This window comes from Apostichopus japonicus, chromosome 6, assembly GCF_037975245.1.
Source record: "Apostichopus japonicus isolate 1M-3 chromosome 6, ASM3797524v1, whole genome shotgun sequence".
Lineage (NCBI taxonomy): Eukaryota > Metazoa > Echinodermata > Holothuroidea > Aspidochirotida > Stichopodidae > Apostichopus > Apostichopus japonicus.
This window is the reverse complement of record NC_092566.1, coordinates 4170833-4190268: the sequence shown is the minus strand read 5'-3', so window position 1 is coordinate 4190268 and position 19436 is coordinate 4170833. Positions and strand designations below refer to the sequence as shown.

Here is a 19436-nt window from a genome sequence, read left to right as displayed (position 1 = left end):
CAGCTTTTCTTACTTTAAAAGATAATATGTTTTGCTTGTTTCATGTACCTTCGTTACTTCTTACGCTTTGGTGTGGGTTTTCCCCTTGTAGCGTAATTTGTAGCGTTGCCTTTACCGCCTTGTTTACGCGGATAGGCATGTTTTTCCGTATGTACATGTGTTTCAGCTTTTCTTACTTAGCATAAGATGTTTTGCTTTCATGTACTTCGTTAATTTTTACGCTTTCAGTGTGGGTTTTCACTTTTGTAGCGTAGTTGTAGCCACGTTCCGATATCTCCTAACTAGTCGAGATAGTCGGCTCGTTTCGTTGTTTTTCATGTTAAGACGGGAGTATCCTTGATTTCATATATTGTTGTATATTTTCATGTTTCCTCCAGTTGTTGCTACGTGCGCTCCCTGAGTCTCATGACTTGGGGTGTACCTCGTAGCCTTGTTCCCCCCTCCGCTGGTTCGCGGTTAGGGGGTTCTCTCCCTTATATACATGTTTCGTCCTTTTACAAGTTTTCAATGCATATATGTTTAGTTACGTTGCTTCCATATGTCGGAAGTGTTTCTCCTTGTAACGTATCTTGTATGCCGCGAACTCCTATCCAATGCTAGGCGGTTCGATTACGTTGTTGTTGTTCTTGTTTGAACCTTCATATATTTGTACATATTTTCATGTTCTCCATGGGTTTCGCTACTCGTGCACCTCCTAAGTGTCGGGAGTTTTCACTTGGGGCGTATCTCGTAGCCTTGTTCCTCCCTTCCCGCTCTGTACGCGGATAGAGGGGTTCTCTCCCTTGTATACATGCTTCGCCCTTTTCCTTCATGTATTCTAGTTACGTGTTCGCTTCTAAGTGTGGGAAGTTTTTCACTATTGTAGCGTACCTTGTAAGCCGCGAGCCTCTAGCGGGGCGCGTTGTTTTTGTCACGTAACTTTACTCTCTGTTAGCATACTCCCACCCTACTTCCTCCTTATAGTCGTTCCGTTTGATACGTTAGACTATTTGCCGTTAGTCTCTCCTTAACGTGGGTTTCTCAGACATGTCTCGAAGCCACCTTAAATGTGTGAACTGTTCCGAGACCTCTGTCTAGTCTGTTTTGTTTTCACCAGACAGTGGCAGCACATCGACACCTGGCTAGCAGGCCGGGACAGGTTAGATCTATCACCGAACCCACAGTTCCCCTGGAGGGAATCGGAGGAGAGACAGGAGATGAAGAGGAAGTGAGAGAGTTGGTGGGAGTTGAGATGGAGAGAGGCCAGGAGAGGGCCGGAGAAGAGAGAGAGAGAGAGATGGAGATTTGCCACCCAAGGTGCCGGCGTTGTCCGGATGTACAACCAAGGGCTAGGGCAAGGGCAAGGCTCAAGGCCAACCAAAAGCCCATGTGAGAGAGAGAGAGATGCAGATTTGCCACCCAAGGTGCCGGCGTTGTCCGGATGTATCACCAAGGGCTAGGGCAAGGGCAAGGCTCAAGGCCAACCAAAAGCCCATGACAAAGACGGCCAGAGCGGACAGTCCGTCCGGGTCGCAGAGAGCGGCACCCGTTGTGGTGCGCGCAAAGAGAGGGGCTCCGGAGAGCCAGGGTCCGGCGAGACCTCAGAAGGAGCCCGGAACAGACGTTCCCCTCCGACCCAAGGAAGGCTAGGCTCAAGGCCAATAAAAAGCCCTTTAGAAGTTCCGACCGGAACGGACGGAATGTCCGGGTCGAGGAGAGTGGTACCCGGCGTGGTACGCACACAGAGATAGGCTCCGGGAGCCCGAGTCCGGCGAGAGAGGCCGGAGGAGAGAGAGAGAGGAGAAAGAGATATTGCCCCCCAAGGTCCCGGCACCGTCCGGATTCTATGACCAAGGGGGAAGGCAAGGGCAAGGCTCAAGGCCAATAAATAGCCCATTTGAAATTCCGACCGGAATGGACAGAATGTCCGGGTCGAGAGGAGTGGTACCCGGAGATGGGCTCCGGGGGCCCGGGTCCGACGAGACCACGGGTCCAGCGAGACCTCACAGGGAGTGCGGAACCGAGGTTCCACTCCGGATCCCAGGAGTCGGTCCCGGAGCCGGGAACCGATGAGTTCAACAACTGCTGGGCCCCCAGAACGGGGTAGTAAGGGCAAACGCCCAATCCGGAAGGAAAGCCGGCTGGAGCGAGGTCCCCACGGCAAACGGAGATATACTTATCCCCGGCCTCAAAGTTAATCCCGCCTCCAAGAGGGGGAAGAGTCTCTTTCATCAGGGGAGTGTTGCCCCCCGGAACTAGCAGCTTGAGCTGCGACGACAGGTTCGAATCAATTGCGGAAAGATACTGCAATCGCTACACCATTTATTATTACACATCCCGAATGTGTGTTTAATGAGTACCAGCAGAAACCAGGACATAACATAGATTTCCTGTGCATTCATGGGTCATATTCTCCTCGCTAATTATATTTCTCTCTCGTTATAATTCATCGCCATATGTCTAGGTTTGAAACCTTGCTTGTTTTGTTGTTTAAAACGCTGGTGGAACCCCCTCCAGAGCATGTTAAAAGGCGCAAACTGAAGCGATTCTAGTGCAGTCTCGTTACTTAGTACCTTGGCAACCTGCCAAGAAGAGAACGTTCTCGAAGCTTGGCAAAGTGCCAGGAAAACGAAGCCTTCCAAGAGTCTTGGCAAACTGCCAAGACAATATTCCCGCGCTGTGTATTTGTTATGAGAGGAGGGGGGCCAAGCAGTCACCTGGATTGACACGTGTAAGCTCAACGTTTGCTGCAACGAGCTGTCGACTACGTGAGCGATCCCATGGAATAAACCTCTCTCTCTATTTTTTGGGTGAATTTCCAAGACAAACGCGTTAGTAGTAAGTTGGAAAAGGGGTAGGATAAAACCCCAACAAGAGGTACAAGCGCTAACGCGCTCCGAGCATACAGTATGCGCTTCGTGAATAATGTTCGATGTTCCGACATTTTAAGCACAGTTGCATTTCGTAGCACCTGATAGCCTAGTCGTGGCTATGCGCTAGGTGGTTTCAATAGGAAGTTGGATACTTCTACTGTACTACACTACGAAATGGACACGTCTCGACATGGAGAGATTTGAGGAGTAACGGGTACGTTATCATAACATTTATTACGTGTTTATTACGTTAAATGTGGTGTGGTAAAAACGTCGACATAACGTTTCTATGAGATATTAATGTTGTATTAATGTTATATTAATGTCTTAACGTAAATCGTTTTGAAATATGAGCCTGAAAACGTTTTCGGTGACTTACCTCTTACACCACTAATAACGTTGTCATAACAAAACACTACATGCTTAGTAACGCTTTTGTGTTTGCTGAGTAACTCCCCGGGCTCCGTTAAGCAGCCAGGGATTTATGAGGTGGATTTTCTACAAACCCACCCTCTCACCATCTTCACAGCCCCTGTTGGGAGTTTGTTTCTGATGAGTAGGTCTATAGCTCAGTTAGCTCAGGGTTAAAGCCTTTCAGTCATAAGGTCCCCGATTCAGGCCACCCCAAGATTAGTGTATGTTGTCCAGCTACAGAGTTGTTGACTTTTCATAATCATGGACGTTAAATTTGTATGTAAGAGACTGACTTCAGTCAGCTTGCAGCTTGGTTAAGCCAGTGAGGCTTCTTCTCATGTTCCTACTTGCAGGATGATCCTAAATACGTTCTTAAATACATACATATAATTGTAGGAGTCACATAAACAGTAGCATTGTAGCTTTGTTTAAGATTCTGATGAAGCAAACTATCCATTCAGTACTCAGTCTCATTTTTTGTAGCAGGGTAGCATTGTTTAAGATTCTGTACTCACTCAGCAGAGTGAGATTCTGTACCTTCAGTACTCATTTTTAGAGAGTACTGTGGTCAAGTGGTGAAGACAGTGGACTGGTGATCTAAGGCTTGCGGGTTTGAGTCCTGGCCGGATCATTCAGTTGTTTCCTTGGGCAAGGCACTTTTTCGTCAGTGCAGCTTCCCATCCAGAAGATACTTGTCTCTATGCTTGACAGGTTTTCGTTGACCGGAGTAATATTGTTAGGCGCCTCAGGCATCATTATCTTTCAATAGGTCTACGCCTTTTCTTTCCCCAATATTATGATTAATATTTTTTAGCATGGAAAGAACCTCCATTAAACCTCCCTACAGGGTACAGCTTAGCATCATCAGGACATTCCTTTTCTTCAGAGTTTTCTGATTGCAATGGGTTGATAACTGAAGGAGTCATCAACGGTACTGTGGTACTGAATCAGTACTGTGAGTGCGGCTGTCCTGCAAGCGCTAACAAGGTCACCAAGCAGGCCGCTGTCTTTGACTTCTTTAGCAGCAGATACACAGGGTTGGGCTCTCTGGAGCCCTCCGGCGCCCAGGTACGGGGCTTTTGACTACCATCCTCTCAGACAACACGACGGTGGTAACATACTGTAGCTACGTCAACAGACATGGTGGCTCCAGGTCAGAGAGATATTGCCGTCTGGCAAGGGAGACCCTCACCACAGCTACAGAGTCTGGCATGGCCCTACAAGTCTCTCAGATAGCCAGAAAGGAGAATGTGATGGCCGATGCTCTGCCCAGGGGACAGCTCCACCCTGACGAGTGGACCCTTTTGCAACGAACATGAAGTAGGTTTTTCCACATGTTCAGCAGACCCCTGATAGACCTGATTGCGACACAGGGCAACAATGGGCTGCTCATCTTTGTTCAGGCGGCCCACCCGCAGGCCTTCCACATAACGCCAGGTCCCTGTCGCGAAATGGACCGGAAGCTTACATCTTCCCCCTCTTGGCATGGTCAGCCATCATAGTGGCCCCGCTGACCCAGGTTCGGGCAAAAGTTATCCAGCTCCTAGCGGACGAGCCAGCGATCCTGCCGGACAAACCTCAGTCGGTTGTCCCATAGACGGGGCGCTGGCTCACCCGGACAGCAAGGGCCTACAATTAGGTGCCTGGAAATTGGTGTTTCCTTAGACAGAAAGGACTTTGGCCGCCAGAGTGAGAACAACCTTGGTACTTACGTTTTCTGCCTACGGAGGTTCGGAGTATGCCGAACGAGACAGACTCTACCTACCATGGCCTTTCTAACCTTGATCGCCGACTCCTTACCCACACTGTTCCAAGAAGGGAGGCAGGGTTTAGACGATCAAAAACTTTCGTTCGGCTGTGGCCGCCTTCCATCAGGGGCTTCCCCTACGGCTCCACGCCAGGCAGCAACGGCTCGCCTTGACTAAGGTGCCTTCAGTCCTACGGTTTGTGGGGTGCTGATAGTTCTCGACCCCTCCTTCTTCGCTAGAACCAGGTTTGGGCTCTCCTACCGGGAGACATCATCATCCCAGAGATCAAGACCTTCTCTTTGATCCCCGAGGACAGACTACAGTATGGTTTCCCATTAGGGCACTGAAGTGGTACCTCAACAGAACACAAGATCTCTTGGGTACTTCGACATCTCTGTTCTTCCTCCTTCGAGTGCCCCACTCAGCAGCCTGGGAGGATACCTTGTCCCGCTGTTTGGTGGAAGCCGTCTGCCCTCTGGCTACAGGTCCAGGCAGATCCATGGCTCACAACAGCAGGGGTTTCACTGCTTCTACAGCCCTGTTCGCAGGTTTTCCAATAGTGGACATCTGCAAGACGACGGCGTGGAAGACTCCAATCGCTTCGTCGCCTGCTACTTATCGGACATATCACAGGCCGATTTGGCTTTGGTCGCTCGATGATACGAGCTCCGGGGGTCCCACCCCTCGGGCCTCCCACCATCGGACAGTGCCACTCGGTGCATAGGTTGTGGGGAGACAGGTAAGTGGGGAACGAAGTAAATATTATAAAACTTACTGGTTTATATATTTACGAGTGACCCACTTACCTGTCTCCATTTCCCGCCACCCTCCCCCGAGGGAGGTGGGACGCAGCCGGACGGGGGAGCGGTCGTTCGACCTGACTCATGACTCCTCGCGTTTCGTCGATAGACATCGCCACCCCCTGGGTCGCCTGCGGCTACTTGTCTATCGGTGGGTGTTGTTTCCTTAGTTCGGTTTACCAGGTTACTCTTTCCATCTAAGGTAGTATGGGCCTCGTCCCCTTGTTCAATTAGGCCTCTGGAAGTGTAGGGGGAGGCACGCCTACGGGGTGACGGAGGGTGGACCCCCACCCCGACTGTTCAGGGTGGGCTCCACCCTCCGCCTGGAGGCGTCAGCAGTCTTTGTTAGCGTTAGATTTTTCCTTCTCGGCGAGCTCGGCGGGTGGCAGGGTTTACCCGCCACCCTCCCCGAGGTCGCGTCAGGGGCCACTTTGTGGGAAAGTGGTCTCAAAATGAAGGAAGGCCATTTGGGCCAGTGAGGGTGTACAGTGTTAAAAGATTACCAGGGCATTCTAGACACAGTAGAATGCGGTGCATAGGTTGTGGGGAGACAGGTAAGTGGGTCACTCGTAAATATATAAACCAGTAAGTTTTATAATGTCTGTATGCGGTGGAAGCTAGTAATTAGAGCAAAGACTGTTCATCTCGCAAGCGACCACAAGGCGAAAAAAAAGGGAAAACTCGGGCAAGAACAAATGTATGAAACACAAGCTAACATGATTGGATTTTTCAAGTTGTTTTTCTCAAAATTCCTGAGAGTGGAAATAAATGGTGGAGACCACAAAGAGCGATTTACTTTGTAAAGTTGATTCCATCGGAAAATCTTTAAAGTGAAAACGAAATTATCCTCTTTAGTAAAATAGAACTATAAACAAATGGTCCAATTTTGCCATTAAGGTTTTCTGGAGCTGACATGTAAATTTGTACATATTTACCATTGATTTTTTGATTAACAACACAAGCTTTAAGTTGCTTAGGCCAATTGGCTCTAGCAATTTTGTTTTTTAACCAACTAGTTTTGTCGCCTGCTCACACTACAGGAGGTAAAGATCTTAGGGGACACCTTTAATTTCTCCTCTTGCTGTGAAATATTTGAAAGAAACTTTAGAAAGGACATTTTTCTCCTCCCATGGTTTTGATATGATATAAAAATTAACCCAACATTCCTGGCAAAAGCTGTCAATTAAAGTTTTGCAGTGATACTTGGCAAGAGTTGATGGATAATGACTACTGGAGCATTTCTGTGCTAGTTGCTTTGAAGCCTTTCGGCATTCACCAAATGAGTTTCTCAATTCAAACTGTTTACAGTTAATTGTTCATTCTGTGTGCTGAAGTATTGTTGTCAGTGACGTTACCGTGCGTGGCTTGGTTCACATTAGCAGACGCAAGTGGGATAAGGCTTTTGTTTTCCCCGTGGAGAGGTAATAAAGCTGACCCAGGAGTCCAGGACACGTCCACATAATTTGAGAAAGGGTGGCAGATCAAACTAGTAGGATGAAAATGAATTATGCAAACGCTAAAAGGTCACAATGATTGTTAATGATTGATAACAAAGCAAGTAGCAAGAAAATAATACTACTGTCACAGCGGTATGTGAACAAGAAAATAAAGGCACAAACAAGTAGTTGAGTTTAATGCAGAGTATATTGTATCTTCCTTGGCTGGATGTATGCTACTAAATACAAATGGTGAAAGTTGCATCTTATATACTCTTTTACAATGGATTACAAGAGGATGGGACAGGATGTTACTCTGTCTACATAAACAGTGGTTAAGCTAGTGTGAAGCTAACCACACATCCTGCTGAAGATTACATAATAAAAGGTGCACAAACAGGTGTAGGGTTTTGGTTGTAGAAAGTTACACTGGAGGTTACAGTGTGGATGATCTCTTGTGATAACAGTAAAATGCTCTCTGTTATAATTGCCTCTCCCTTAAAAAGTTTGGTCCCCAAATGTGAAAGGAAAAGAAAGAATGAAGAAACAGCAAACACTAAGAATTGCAGAAAGTAAAAGTCCTTACAGAATACGTTAAACAAAAACGTATATAAAATGCTCGAATGTAATTTCAAAGGTAAGGTGAACCATTGATATATGAAAATAGTGATGAAACTCAATAAAAGAAACATGACCAGTAATGTCTCACTGTTTGAGAAAAAAAACAAATGATAATAACATATACATCTATAAATGTTGTCGACAAAGGCAAGAAAAAAAAAAAATTACAGGAAAACCTGAAAGAACATAATGACATACATTTACTGTCACAACATTAAAAAACAAAAGCAATGTATCAATGATTATCAAAATAGAAAATTGTGGCAGTACGGTCACATACTGTTAAAATAATGTCATGCTCAAGATATAAAACAAAGGAATGAATATATATAAACAATGAAAAAGCCTTTGACATGGAAAGAAGGTTTACTCGTAGAGTCTGATAAATATGGAAGCAACAGACTAACCATATTTGTTTACACGATCAACTTTAATAGTACACAGTATTTCTAAATGAAGAACTTATGTCGTTTCAATGGACGTTTACGTTTTCTGCCTTGCAGAGTACGGGTGATGTGATATTCTCTAATAAGATTAGAAGATAAATCCCCACTAAGAACCCATGAAGATGGTGTTTTATCTGCCCACTTAACTTTGTAATACATAGCACCATTATATTTACGTGCCTGAAGAATTCGATCAACATCTTTCCATGAACTTTGTTCTCTTATATGTTGGGTTTCTTGGGAAGCTCCAGTAGGACTAGTCCCAGGAAGTGTTTTAGTTTCAGAAGACAGGGTAGGGTGTGGCACAGTAGGCACTTTCCTGTCCCTCGGGTCATGATAGGGCTTCAGCCGATTGGCATGAACCAGAGATTGCAATTCCTTGTTATCAGAGCAATTCCTGAGTTTGAAGGTGTCATTAGGACCTAACTCACAGACATAATATGGCCCACACCATTTACGATGTAATTTGGATGAATGGCCCTGTGGTACTTGAGGGTTAAAAACTAGTACACTTTGTCCCAAATGAAATGATGGTTCCTTGGCATTAGCATCATAAGTTTGTTTGTTCTTGTGTTGTGCCTGAACAATGTTTTCCTTTGCAACCTTACGAAAGGTGGCTAACTTGTCCATAACAGAAGTGATATGCTCTTTTGCATCTCTACCCATGGTGTCAGTAGGGTGTAAACTAACATCCAAGGGAGTACGCATATCCTTACCAAACAAAAGAAAGTAAGGTGAAAATTGGGTTGAGTTGATCGCAGGGGACATACGATAAGCCATTAAAATACCAGGTAGCATATCTGGCCATTTGGAATCGTTTCCCCCACAATAGGCTCTCATGGATTGTGCAATAACTGAGTTAAACCTCTCACATGTCGAATTAGTCTGTGGGTGATAGGAACTAGTATGGTGACGGGTGATGTCAAACAACTCACACAATGCTTGAATTAACTTTGACATGAAATTTTTTCCACGATCTGAGATAAGGGTATGTGGTGCACCATAACGACAGAAAATTTCTTTGTACAAAACTTGTGCAATGACAGTTGCTTCCTGAGACTTAAGAGGAAAAGCTTCTGGCCAACGAGTAAAACTGTCTGTAACTAATAATACATACTTGTGACCGTCTGAACTGGTGGTAAGTGGACCAAGGATGTCCATATGCCACCGTTTAAATGCATCCTCAACAGGCATTGGGTGCAGTGGGGCAGGGTGGCCATGAAAATGACGTTTAGCTCTTTGACAGGCATCACATGATTTAACGTAATCATAAATATCTGAATACATTCTTGGCCAATAGTACTTTAAACGAATCGAATGATAAGTTCGATCAAACCCTTGATGACCCCCTCCCGCAATAGAGTCATGATATAACAATAAAACGTCAGGTCGAAGGACCTTAGGCACAGCTAGTTGCTTAATTACCCTATCCGCCTGTGAAAGATTTTTAGCTCGACGGTAAAATAAATGATAAAGAGTGCCATCAAGACACACATATTGTTCAGCTTCAACAACAACTTTTTTAGCTACTTTCTGGTCCTCAGGTAGCTCACCTGTTTCTAAATACTTAACCAAATAAGAAAAGTCTGAGCACTCCCTCTGAAATGATTTAACAGCCACAGGATCAATATCTGGCTTCTCTGAAACAGCTCCTACAGAAGGTACACTAGGATTGCTAGCATATTCAATGTGATATTCTACAGTGGTATCCTGATCAAGGTGACTGGTCTTAGTTTGTTCAATGCACATTCCCTCAGCCTTTGATGGAATTTGTTGTGAATCATAGCTTCTCCTAGAAAGGGCATCTGCATTTTGGTGTAGTTTTCCTGCCTTGTGTTCAATAGTGAAATCATACCCTTGAAGCGCTATAGACCACCTAGCTAAACGACCATTAGTCGCATGTGAAATTTTATGTAACCACTTAAGAGCTATATGATCAGTCAAAACAGTAAATTTGTTGTTAGCTAAGTACGGACGGAATGACTGAATTGCTTCAATAAGAGCAAGGCACTCTCTTTCTGATATAGACCATTTCTTTTCCATTTTGTTAAGAGATCGTCCGCCATAGGCAATCACACGTTCCCTGTTACAACTATCACGCTGTCCAAGAATATAACCGATGGCACTCCCTGAGGCATCAGTTGAAACAATGAAAGGTTTAGACATACTAGGATAAGCTAGTATGGGTGGGGTGGTTAAAGCATGTTTGAGACTTTCGAAGGCATCTTCACATTGTTTAGACCAGGTGAAGGGAACATCCTTTTTTAGGAGGTTGTTTAGTGGGGCAGCAATTTTGGCAAAACCGTGTACGAATCTACGGTAATAATTACAAAGGCCAAGGAAACCTCGTAAAGTAGAGACATCCCGAGGACAAGGAAATTGAGAAATGGCCTCAGTTTTAGAGGGATCAGCCTGAATGCCATCTTTTGTGATGACATGTCCTAAATAAGTAACTTTCTGTGCAGCAAAGTCACATTTAGAAGGTTTGAGTCTCATATTGGCAGTTCGGAGGCGGTGAAAAACATCCTGAAGATGGTCTAAATGATCCTGAAAATTTTTGCTTAGAATAAGGATGTCATCAACATACACAAGAGCATGTTTCCAATTCAAGCCTCTTAGTACTTCTGCCATGACCAATTGAAATGAGGCAGGTGCATTCATTAAGCCAAATGGGAGCTTTTTCCATTGGTAGACCCCATGATGAGTCACAAATGCAGCCTTATGTTTTGAGTCAGGGTCCATAGGGACTTGCCAAAACCCTGAAAAGAGGTCTAACACAGAAAAGATTTGTGCTTCAGATTCACCCACCGCATCAAAAACATCCTCTAATAGAGGTAAGGGAAAGTGCATTGGCCTAGTAACGCTATTGAGTTTCCTATAATCGACAGCAAACCTGTAACTGCCATCTTTTTTCTTGACCAGAACAACAGGACTCTGCCACTCTGAAATGCTGGGCTCAATTATACCATTTTGCAGCATATCATTGACTTGTTTTTCAATTTCGTCTTTGATTTTAGGGGTCGTGCGGTAAAAACGCTGTCGTTGGGGAGGTGCACTCCCTGTATCAATATTGTGATGGTAAAGATTAGTTTCACCAAGTTCAGACAGGTCAGTGGCAAAAACATCACGGTTCTTGCCGATTAAAATAAGAAGCTCTCGTTGTTGTACCTCAGAGAGATCAGAAGTTGCTAAATTTATACCCATATCCTGAGCTAAGGTGACGTATTGGTCATCATCATCAGGAGAAGTCTTATCGAACAATGACGAAATATTAAAGTCGGACAGATCAGGCTCAGAACCTGAAAAGTCACGAATGTCCTCATATTCATGTGCATAAGCAACGGTAGTATTGACAGGAATACACACAGCAGAATTAGTGGGATTCATAAGCTTAACAATAACACTAGAATTGGCAACTGAGCATACAGACCTGGCCGTGAAAATATTGAACTTACTAGCTAAAGACGATGCTGGCTCTAAAAGGCAAACACTATGGGAAAAGTCAGGGTTAATAACCTTAACAGGGCAAATAACTTCAGTTTTTGCTGGGACAGTAACTGAAGTCTGCAATCTTATAACTTCATGTCGTTCACGATCAGCCTGAAGGAAAGACACTTCGGTCATACCATCATGAAGAGATAGGCAATGGTTGTGAAGATCAATGGAAGCCTTATTTGTCGTTAGAAAATCTAGACCTAGTATAAGTGGGTGGTGCAGTCTTTGAAATACATAGAATGTCTGATATAAGCACAGCTTGTTAATAGTAACAGGCAGATGGATTGTCCCAAGAACAGTGTGAGTTTCACCACACACCCCTTTAATATGACTAATGGTAGAGTCACCAAGTGTAGACACTTTGAGAATACAAGATCTCTGTATGAGAGACAGAGATATACAAGAAATGGAAGCTCCTGTGTCAACAAGGGCTTTAGAAGTACAACCATGTAGGGACACATTAACCAAATTCTTTTGAAGTGGGGTCACTAAAGTCACAGAGGGCGTGGCAGAAATGGCTGCTACAGAGTCCCTACAAGATGCCTCACAACAGTAACTATTCACAGGGGAGGAGGGCCTGTGTGACAGTAATTGCTATTGGGGCTGTTGATCATTCTGGTGCTGCCCAGAAGATTGGAGGAAGGGGTTGGTTGGGTAAAAGGGGGGTACATAACGGCCAGACCTACATACTCGAGCTATATGTCCTAGTTTACCACAGTTGTAACAGCTAAGATCTTGAGCATGACAATAAGACCTTAAGTGACCGTACTCACCACACCCAGAACAAGCACGCTGTGTCTGTGATGGTTGACGATGCCAAGGACTCGGGCCATCCTGTGATGGAGGGGAAGATTTCTGCCAGGTCCGTCTCCCCTGTTTTTGCGGAGATGGTGGTGGTTGACCTCTCCTTCCACTGTGAGACTGGTCCAGTGAGGCTGCATTTACCGTAGTGGATAGGGAATGTAACCGATCTGCAAAGCTCTCCTGGGTTGTGGTTAGCTGTTGGAGCTGGTCTGCTAATCCTTGGACAGCCATCAACACTTCTTCCTGTCGTGACGAATCCACAGAAGTCGCGAGTTGGTTTGCCGCCCTACGTATTTCCTCGACAGTGGTAGGGTCTTTTTGTAGGACAAAGGGCCTGATGTGGGAAAGTAGGCCTGCCAGAGTAGCCTGGACAATTTGTTCTGACGAGAGAGATAGATCTGAACCCCTCATGCTCATCCTAGATGTAAAATCGTTAACAGTTTCAGTTGGTTCCTGTTTAGCTGTAAAAAACGAGCTTAGTCTTTGCCAAGTGGGCACCACATCCTGAAAGCGTAACAAAAACGCAGCTTTGACTTGTGTGAAGTCTTTCCTGACAGAGTCATCAAGACAAGTAAACCAATCCAAAGCAGAATCTCTAAGGAGTAGTCCAAACATAGCTAAGGCATCTTCATCTTTACAGCCTTTAAGTGTTACAAACTGGGTTAAGCGAGCCAGCCAACGCTTGGCATTTTCTGTAGATAACCCATGATAAGGGGTGGGTGCAATTGCTGGAACAGTTGAAGCCATTGTGAAACGAGTAGATGAACGAAGGAAATACGGAGAACGTGTCATGTAAAACTTAAAATAGGAATTTTTGCTCCTCCACCAAATTGTCACAGCGGTATGTGAACAAGAAAATAAAGGCACAAACAAGTAGTTGAGTTTAATGCAGAGTATATTGTATCTTCCTTGGCTGGATGTATGCTACTAAATACAAATGGTGAAAGTTGCATCTTATATACTCTTTTACAATGGATTACAAGAGGATGGGACAGGATGTTACTCTGTCTACATAAACAGTGGTTAAGCTAGTGTGAAGCTAACCACACATCCTGCTGAAGATTACATAATAAAAGGTGCACAAACAGGTGTAGGGTTTTGGTTGTAGAAAGTTACACTGGAGGTTACAGTGTGGATGATCTCTTGTGATAACAGTAAAATGCTCTCTGTTATACTACAGTATGTCCAGACTCATACCAGTGTGTGTTTATGAGGAAGTGAATAAGGCGAGTAACCAGAGATCCCCCCTGCCCACCCTAACCCCCCCCTATGGGTAAGGGAGATCGCAATTACAAGGGTCTGATCCTTAGTACATGTGTGTTCACATGACACATGACTGAGTGTTCACATGACAAGGTTTCTATCATTGCTTGAGACCAATTAGCTTACATCAGTGAAAGGGATATTCCAGTGGCTGAGAATGCAACACTTATCTTAAAAGAGAAAAACATTTCCACACTGATAGTTGAATAAACCACATCTCAGTACCTTGTTTCGAACTATAGAATGGATGTGGCTGAGAATGTAACACTTATCTTGAAAGATAAATATATTTCTACACTGTGAGTTGAAAACCACATCTCAGTTTCTTGTTCCGAACTATAGCATGGATGTGGCTGCGAATGTAACACTTATGTTAAAAGATACATATATTTCCACACTTTGAGTTGAAAACCACATCTCAGTATCTTGTTCCGAACTATAGAAATGGACGTGTCTGATTGAATGTAACCTATTTTGATTGGCTAAGCCCTTGATTTTATCTAGAGTGTGGATTACAGTGGATTTTCCTCAAAAGTTTCCTTCGCTAAATCTTTTTATCTCTGAGATTTGGTTGAAGTGTGATGGATTTGAAATATTTGCTTTTAATGCAGCCGTCAATATTCTCTGTCTTAAAATTTAATGAAAATCTGTCTGGATTTTTTTGAGGGGAGAAATATTGCATATTATATAACATATTACATATAATATTAATATATTATTAAAAATGAATTAAATAGAAATAAAAGTTTACATTTTCAGTAGAATTGCTGCGATGACATCAATCACTGTGCTGTACTAGCCAGATGCATCCTCAAAGTACTGCTAAAATTTGAAAGATTCTTATCTTTTCATAAAAATGGCGATAAGGATGTTGTTTCAATGACAAAACGATACAGTAAAATTTCCAACATTTTTACTCACATTACATAACAAACCTGATTTTTTTCATCAGTTCTTTGTACTTTATTTATTTGTAGTACTTCATTCTTTTTACCCCCTTAACATGTCTCTGTCTTTTGATGTAAAATAAAGTGAATTTGTCTCCTGGAGGCTGTTAGCAATACTAGGGCATTGATTTATCGATTACCAAAATATCTTTCTGTGTCTGTAGCGGTAGATTTTGCTTCATTATCAATGTCTTCTGCCACAATTTTTTGTCAGACAATTCGTCAAAACATTTCTCTCTCCTGTCCTTCCAGAATATAACGATGTCACACACAAGGCTGACACAATTCTGACTCATCCCGTCTCTCTTTAAACCGATTGAAGATGTAGACAGGGGCTTGCTTCTGCCAGAATTGTCTTTGCCGTTATAAAGTGACCGCAGAAGGTGACATTATGCCGGTCACCCAGATATCGGTTGCGCCCGCCCCATTTAATTCTAGACAGGACTCTAGCGACCATGATAAGGTAAGTCCGTTCAGACATGCTGCGTGTTCCTCTGGAAATTGTCGCACTTTTCGGCTCTCGTACCTGCCTTGTTAGAATTTGGTGCATGGGCAGGGGGGAGGGTGTGGTGGGGAAGGGCTGGGGTACAGTGAGGAGGGGGAGATTGATGGTTAAAGGGGCTATTGTCTTGAAGAGACATACATGTAAGTTTAGTAATATTTGTAAGTATTCGCACAAGACCATGTGATTTTGGATGGATTTTAGTATTCGGTCCACGTGAGAGCTCAAGAGCTCTAACAACCCAGATCTGCATTAATGGAATGAAACAAAAAAAATTGATGAGTGGCAGTGAGGGCTCACTATAATGTTTTTACAACTTAAGATGTTAGAGTCTTATGTTGAGACCAATAACTCTAAATGCTATGTAATTTAAGCAAAATGATACTTTTATTAAATGACATATTGTCAAAATTTACAAAGTATAGTTCAAAATTCTTAAGAATAAAGTTTTTTTCCCCCAAAATGTTAAAGTCTTGCTCAGCTTTTTGGGGGGAACTTGTTCGTTCAGAACTGTTAGAATGTTTTATGTCACTTTTCTTCTTGATTGGTCATTCTCTAATTATTCTCAGACATGGTAGGTTTTGGGCGATTATACCTTCCTACGCAATCGATCTGAAACAGTTTACGTAAACATCAGTCGTATCTCTTTGATCACCTCCGTTGCGATCTTTCAAAAGACATCTGTTAATTCTTAAATTAAGGTTTAAAAGGTGTTTTATTTTGTTACTAATTTGTCCCACACAGACAAACGATCACCACTGTGTTTGTCTGTTAATTTACAAGCAAAATGTAAAAGGGCAAGCTTGCTCTGACTGTAATCGGTAGGCTATAGAGTATATAGAAATTTGCGTACTTTGTATAAATCTGTATTCAGACCAGTAATATATAGTGCATGGCATGAAAGCAGTGTGCTTGATGTATGTGTGTTCATTGCAAGGTTTGTATTACATTGTAGATATGAGTATTACATAATACATGTAACAAATTATCGATGTGTATGTGTGAAGTTATACATATTACATATATACAGGAGTTACACAAAACATTTTGATGTGTGTGAAGTACATGTATACATTATAATAATACACATATCATACAGTAAAACACAATACTGTACATTTTACAGTAACTAAATTTTATTTGTATGAAATATATGTAGTAATGTAATACATACAGTAAAACACAAAACATGTAATTGATTGTTGATGTGTGTGGAGTACATAATACACATATCATACAGTATAACACAATACTGTACATTTTACAGTCACTAATTTTAATGTGTATGAAATGTATGTAGTATATAGTTATTGATATGTACAGTATAACAAAAAACATGTAATTGATTGTTGATGTGTGTGAAGTACATAATACACATATATCATACAGTGTAACACAAAACATGTAATTGATTGTTGATGTGTGTGAAGTACATAATACACATATATCATACAGTATAACACAAGACATGTAATTGATTGTTGATGTGTGTGAAGTACCCTGTACATACTGTACATGTATGCACATATCATACAGTTTAACACAATACTATTCATGTAAAGCAACGATTATGTGTGTATGAAATTAACAGCCTGAATTCTGGTAGCAAGCTTCAATCTCTTCAGGACTCACGTTTTTGCAAACTATTGAAGCCTTTGGTTTCAGCCACATCATCGGGCAATGTACGATGTCCAGACATGCTGTTCAAGTGCTGCATAAGGATCCTTAAACTATTTTTTTGTCTTTATCATTTTTGTTTCGTATCAATGGTTTTTCTTTGTTCATGCACCCATGTACACATTACATGGAATAATTTTCAGGTCTCCCATCGCAAAATGCATACTCAAAATTGGGCACATTGCTACAGCAGTTTTGTACACGAAAAACATAGTTATATAATTTAGAATAGACAACACACAGAACCTTCAAAACTACACAAAATTTCAACATAAAATTATTCCCTGCATTGTATACACACTCTTGAAGATTACATTAATGTTTGTTATACTATGTACAGTACAATAAAATGTGTTCGAAATAATATTAAATGACATAATTTATTCTTCATGCTACAATAATAATCAATGTAGGAGGTATGGTGATGAGTTTGTTCTCAGGGACAAATAAATAGATTGCATGCAAAATCGGTTGCAATCAAGGTCTTATTTCCTATCCTTTCATGTATCTTTTTTTTAATCGCAATTGGTCGATAATTTTGTATTTTAACTGCGACAAGTTGTAGAGTGAAAATAATTGTTCCTCTCTTTAATATTCTATTTTGTCACAGATTTCTACATTTTAATGAGAGTTTATTTCAGTATCTGTATAATTTGGATTACTTATTTTTCCACATAAATGCATGCTTTGATTGATATTGTAAATTTATATCACATTGCCTTTCCATGCATACAGCGTGGCCTTCTTCCGCAGGAATCGTTTCTGTTAATACACCGGGCTTAATTAAATCTATATCATTTGTCATATATACGTGACTGTTTGGAACATGTATAAGTAACTTAGTACGTGTGTAAACTGTTTAATGTACAACAACTGGTAAACTTTCCACACTAATGAAGAAAAAAGCAAGTGTGTTTGAAATGCAACGCCTACTGTAGTTAATGCCGTGTCCATTTGTACTGTATAATAAAAGCCACCACAATATCTTGGGTTATGAGAGCATGGGGATGTTGCTTTCATTTTATTCACATGTGAAGAAGGACAAAAAATACATGCATCACATAGACTTTATTTAACACCAAAATTTTACTTTCACAAAAATTACTTGATATTGCCCTGTAACCTACATGTATATGACTAGTATAAAATTAAGGACCTTAGTGGAACAGAGTAGTTTATCATTGTATAATCATAAATTTATTCAGACATGAATAATGCATGAGTACGAAGGTAGGGCTTTTACTCGAAACGATCATTAGATATAATGATTAACATCTTTGCAAACAAGATTCAGATAATTCAGTTTGTTTTTATGAAGGCCAATAAGCCTCTTTAAGTGTACTGTCTTTTATTTCGTTTCAGGGGTTCTGTTTTGATTTGGCTTTGGCCTTGAATACCTTGAATAAACTATAAAGTGGCGATGCATTTTACCAGCCGTACTACCAGCCGTACATTCTACTGAATGTTTCAAACTGTATCCATGTACCTTAGTACCTTACAGCTAACTTTAATTTACTTTGCTCCTGGCTTACCTGTCTCCCTACAACCTTAGCACTCTCGTTCTACCGTGCCTAGAATGAACAGCTAACTTTAAACAGTTTTACTGTAACTATCCCTGTCCTAAATAAACCAGTTGAGAGGAATTTGTGAATATAGAATGTACTTATTAATTATGATTATTAATTTATTTTATAATCTCTCTAAACTTGTCTGTATATAGATGCCCTCCGATCTAACCAACAGTTGGACGTACGACCAAATTTGCTGTTCGGACAACCAAAAATGTAAGGCCTGGTTGCTCCCCTTGGACAACTAGAGAAATTCCTTGAAGATTTGCCCTGCATAAAATGACACAGTTTTCGTGCATCGCAGGCAAAAAGAAGACAACAATCTCAGGAAGTAGGATTTGCATCATTAGCATTCTACTGAACTGAACATAATTTGAACTGAATTTTGAAAAGTAGGTCAGTTTGAATCGAAATCAGGTTACATGTTCATGTAAGTTAACGTATTCTGCGGACCAATTTTAGCGGAAAAGTCTTGCATTGGGGGTAAAATTCCCCAAAATATCGATTTTAGGAAACGGTTGCAAAAAAATATATCAGGTCTCCCTATATAGCTATTCTCGACTAAATTGTAGGAAACCTTGCAATTTATTCATTTTTGACTCTAAAGAATTTAGCATAACTTTCATCTGGGATTAGCTGACGTGTTTATCTGTGAGCTAAGACTTTTTATAGTCACTGTAAATGATGACACACACCCTGACATAGTTAGTCATCATCAGTTATTGGCCCAAAAATATGCTAGAAAGTCAGATAATGGTCACCCACACTGAGACATTTTTCTGTCTACTTTTAACAATCACCAATGATAGGGAACAAGTTGAAGGATCTGAACTTTTTCAACCGAAAGTACCTTTAGAAACTTC

General features: G+C 41.9%; 1 protein-coding gene across 3 annotated transcripts in view; it reads left to right on the top strand.

The window, feature by feature from the left end:
* The window catches only part of LOC139968722 (E3 ubiquitin-protein ligase MARCHF8-like), a 78937-nt gene that overhangs the window by 23667 nt on the left and 35834 nt on the right, over nt 1-19436 (top strand). For all 3 annotated transcript variants that reach the window (XM_071973032.1, XM_071973034.1, XM_071973033.1), the window contains exon 2: nt 15079-15289. In XM_071973032.1, coding sequence (XP_071829133.1) covers nt 15218-15289 — 72 coding nt within the window. In that variant the 5' untranslated portion in view covers nt 15079-15217. The remainder of the gene's footprint in view (nt 1-15078; nt 15290-19436) is intronic.